Consider the following 3,584-nt stretch of genomic DNA (forward strand, 5'->3'; position numbering starts at 1 on the left):
CTGTGGATATCGATGTTCTGGTGTAGAGGAACGCTGAACAGCGACGGGGTTTATACACACGTACGAATTATAAAGATGCCTTTAGGACCCTGAAAGAAGGGGAAATCCAGGCGGGAGTTGGGGGTGTAGGAAGGGGAACTGCGACAGCCCGGCCCAGAAACGCTTGCAAACGATGCTTTACTACAAAGCAAATCCACAGCACAAAATGTCAGACCCGCACGTTTTCCTTCAAGCAGTTTCTAGGAAAGGGGAATAACCTCGACAGAAGATAATCTTTTCGTAATGCCTTGTTCAGCGTTGCAGAAAACATTGGAGGTGCCCTACGACCAGTTCACGTGTATCGCCAACCAGTTTCCACAGACTCCCACAGCCGATCTCAATAAAAATAGTTGAGCTGTTTAGTTGTGAAACAAACACATTTATACAGAAATATACTGCCAACCCGCCGTTTCTGCTGCCCTTTCATGTTAGGTATGATGAATTTACCTCCTTCCGTCGTGTCCCCGCGCAGCATTCGAGCATTTCAACGTTGAGATCTCCGCCGTAAGCCGAACCAAACACAGGTTTAAGGTTACGCACTTTTTGCGCTGTTTCCTGGTCCTTTTGAAGGCATATGTGGCTCGACGCGCGTCTGGGGACTGAGGCATCGAACCTGTGGATTCTCGCGGCCTGACCTTCTTGTGGGTCGATTGTCTCACGGGGCGTTCATCTTTCTGTTCAAAAACCCATGCGGGGCCGCCAAATTTTCTTCTCCTCTTTTTCAACTGCCACCGGGTGCCTGTGTACTCTGGGACTACTGTCTACGGATGCAGAGGCACCCGTTTCGGCTGCGGCTCACTCTCCCGGCATTGAGCCGGAGTCGCATAGCCTAACGTCATTCAGCAACAATGCGTGGTCCACTGCAGGGCGTGAAAGGGAGGATGGAGGGACCAGATCCCTGTTTTCTGATGATTCCCTACATGATGCTTCACATCTGCAGGACGGCACTCTCGTTTCCCCCTTAGGAGACACACGCCACTCCCGACCGGGCGTGAACGTCTTAGAAGAAGACCGAGTTAGAGCAGGCTTAGTCCCCTTACTCCCCCCTGCTGCTTCCCCCAAGAGCAGCAAGGATGGACGACGGCGTCTCTTCGCCGCCGTCAGCACAGCTTTTCTGGGTTTTGCCCTCTACTTGGGGCTCATGACATTGCGCTATAAGCAGGTCCCGCCGGACTCACAACCAGCAGGCTCCGAACAGACGCGGCCGAAGCAGCGACAGCAAGATACCGAGACGGTAACTGCTGAGCAACTGCTGCAGTCGGTGGACGAGCTGAAGAATCTCCAGCCGCTGGCAGCCGAGTTAGCGAAGATGGTGGGGACACACGAGTCTCGTTCTGCCTTGCAGGAGCTTTGCTCGAGTCTAACGCGTTCGCAGGATATTGCCCAAATGATTCAGGTGGGCCCTGCGGTCTCGTCTGGGTCGCCTCTGACTGCAGTGAAAACGGCGATACAGGACAGCGTCTCCGCGTTGTCTCGGCTGTACGAAGCCGCTCGGGAGCGTGGCCTGTCTCTGACACAAGAGGTACAGAAGGAACGGCCTCCTGTTTTTTCGGAGGAGGAGATGCAGTTGCTGGAGGATAGCCTAGGCACGGGCTTCAGAGAATTTGTGGATTTTCGCGAGCAGAGCATGAAATATTCTACTCCGATATTTGTGCAGAAGGTGGAGAAGGCGGCGGCGGAACTGAAGGGTCTGCGGAGCCTCGACTGCACGGATGACCTGCATTTGCTGGTGTCTGTTGCTAAAAACCTAGAAATAGTCAAGGTAGCGCATGACGCCATGCAGATAGAATCTGAGTGGTCTGGTGAGATCAGTGACAATGCAGCAGCAGTGCTGCGCATGCAGTACCAACGGAAGCAGGCGTCCACGCACCTCGAGTTAGAAGGACAACTAGGAGAACTACACATTCTGTGTACATTGGAGCGGGAGCGAAGGCAGTTTGAACTCAAAGAAGACGTCAGCGTCTTAAAGACCCTCGAATTGCTTGAAGAGCAGCTGAAGAGAGGCGAACTACAGCTTCAGAAGCACGAAAATTTGATGAACCGGGCCAAACATGCAGGTAATATCCTCTCCGCCCTTAAGGCGGAGAAACAGGCCGTAGCGGTAGCTGAAAGCCTGAAGGCCTTGCTGGAAGCCGCTGCCAGTAGCAGGCGTTCGATTCCCGGCGTCGCTAGCGAAGAGGAAGCCGCCCAAAGCGAAGCCATGCAGCGCCACCGTACGCTAGTGGCCTACAGGACCAAGCAACGGGCTGCATCACACGCGAAGAGAGCAATAAGCAGGCTGAAGGCGATAGAAATGCAGATATCCGGCGATTTCGCCTCGCCGTCGGAACAGGAACTGAAGGGAAAGGCACGACCTCCCTTAGCGAGACATATGAGTATCAAGTTGGCCGAGCTGGTCGCTGATAAGCTGAAGGAGGTTGAGGATGTAAATGCAGATTTGCGCAAGCCTGTAAATACAGAAGAAGACACGGAAGAGGGAAACAGCAGCTCAGCGGCCCGTACGAAGGAAATATTGCGGGCATCACAAGCGGCTGCAAGTGCTGCGGTGGCCTTCCTGCACGAGGCCGAGCTCATGTGGCTGGACGCACGGCTTAAAAAATCCTTGGAATTCGACGTGCAGTTGAGCGTCGCCTTGGCGCGGAAAGCAACTGCCGCGGTAAGCATAGCAAGAGGGGAGGAAGCCCAACAGCAACACGACCATATTGAAATGTCTGCAGCTGATATTCAAGAATTTGAAGAGCTTCTGGCGCAGTTCAACAGTGGGCACGAGAAGGCGCAGTCAGCTAATGGTCTCAATGAACTGGCTTCAGCAGCAGCAGGGATAAAGCAGGTAGCTTCAAAACTTACGACATTTGTTGAGGAACTTCAGAAGCAACCAGCGAAACGCTGAAGACGAACAGAAAGCCGAGCACAGTGCTACGCCCATTTGAATCCGGCAGATGGAAAGGTGCAGCGGTTGTTTTTGATCTCTATCTCCCGTTTGCACCTGGGTGATAAGGTAGCCAGAGGAGCTCATCAGAAGGCAAAGAGGACAGGAGAGCAAGTGCATTGGCGGGCGAGGAGAGGAGTGGCGTAAAGGTGGGAATGGGTTTCGAGTACACCCTTTAGAGCGCCGCCACTCAGTTAGCCATTTCCTCTGGGGGGAGCAGATATGCTTGGAGATCCCGCTTTAACGCTTCGTTCGGTGAAGGGTTCCCTCGCAGCGGACTGAGCAGGAAAACAACGGCAACAACAGCGGGGTCGTAGCCGATTCGCGTTGTTGCTTTGTTTACAACCGCAACTCGTATGCTTTCCAGGCCTCGGCATAGAGCAAAAGTGAGCTGGGTCGTTAAATAGAGATGCAGTTTCTACAGAAGACATTTTCAGTTAGTGCACCGGCCAGCGGTTCCCTGGTTTTATTCTAGCTAGACGGAGTTGCGGGACTCACTGCCGATGATGGAGTTTGAAGACCTCGCAGTCTGCGGCCTAAAACAACCGTCAGGAGTCCTGTAGAGGAACGACAACCGTTTGTCTCAAAGGCTTCTTTAAAGACAAGCCAACGCAGC

General features: G+C 53.4%; 1 protein-coding gene across 1 annotated transcript; it reads left to right on the plus strand.

Moving 5' to 3' along the window:
- Positions 1-727: 727 nt before the first annotated feature.
- On the plus strand, positions 728-2,929 carry EMH_0059040 (uncharacterized protein; the record flags this gene model as incomplete). Its single annotated transcript, XM_013497637.1, has 1 exon — positions 728-2,929. One exon carries the CDS (start codon positions 728-730, stop codon positions 2,927-2,929), a length of 2,202 nt encoding a protein of 733 aa, XP_013353091.1.
- Positions 2,930-3,584: the final 655 nt, after the last annotated feature.

The sequence above is a fragment of the Eimeria mitis genome, genomic scaffold (genome assembly GCF_000499745.2).
Source record: "Eimeria mitis Houghton genomic scaffold, Emh_scaff2812, whole genome shotgun sequence".
NCBI lineage: Eukaryota > Apicomplexa > Conoidasida > Eucoccidiorida > Eimeriidae > Eimeria > Eimeria mitis.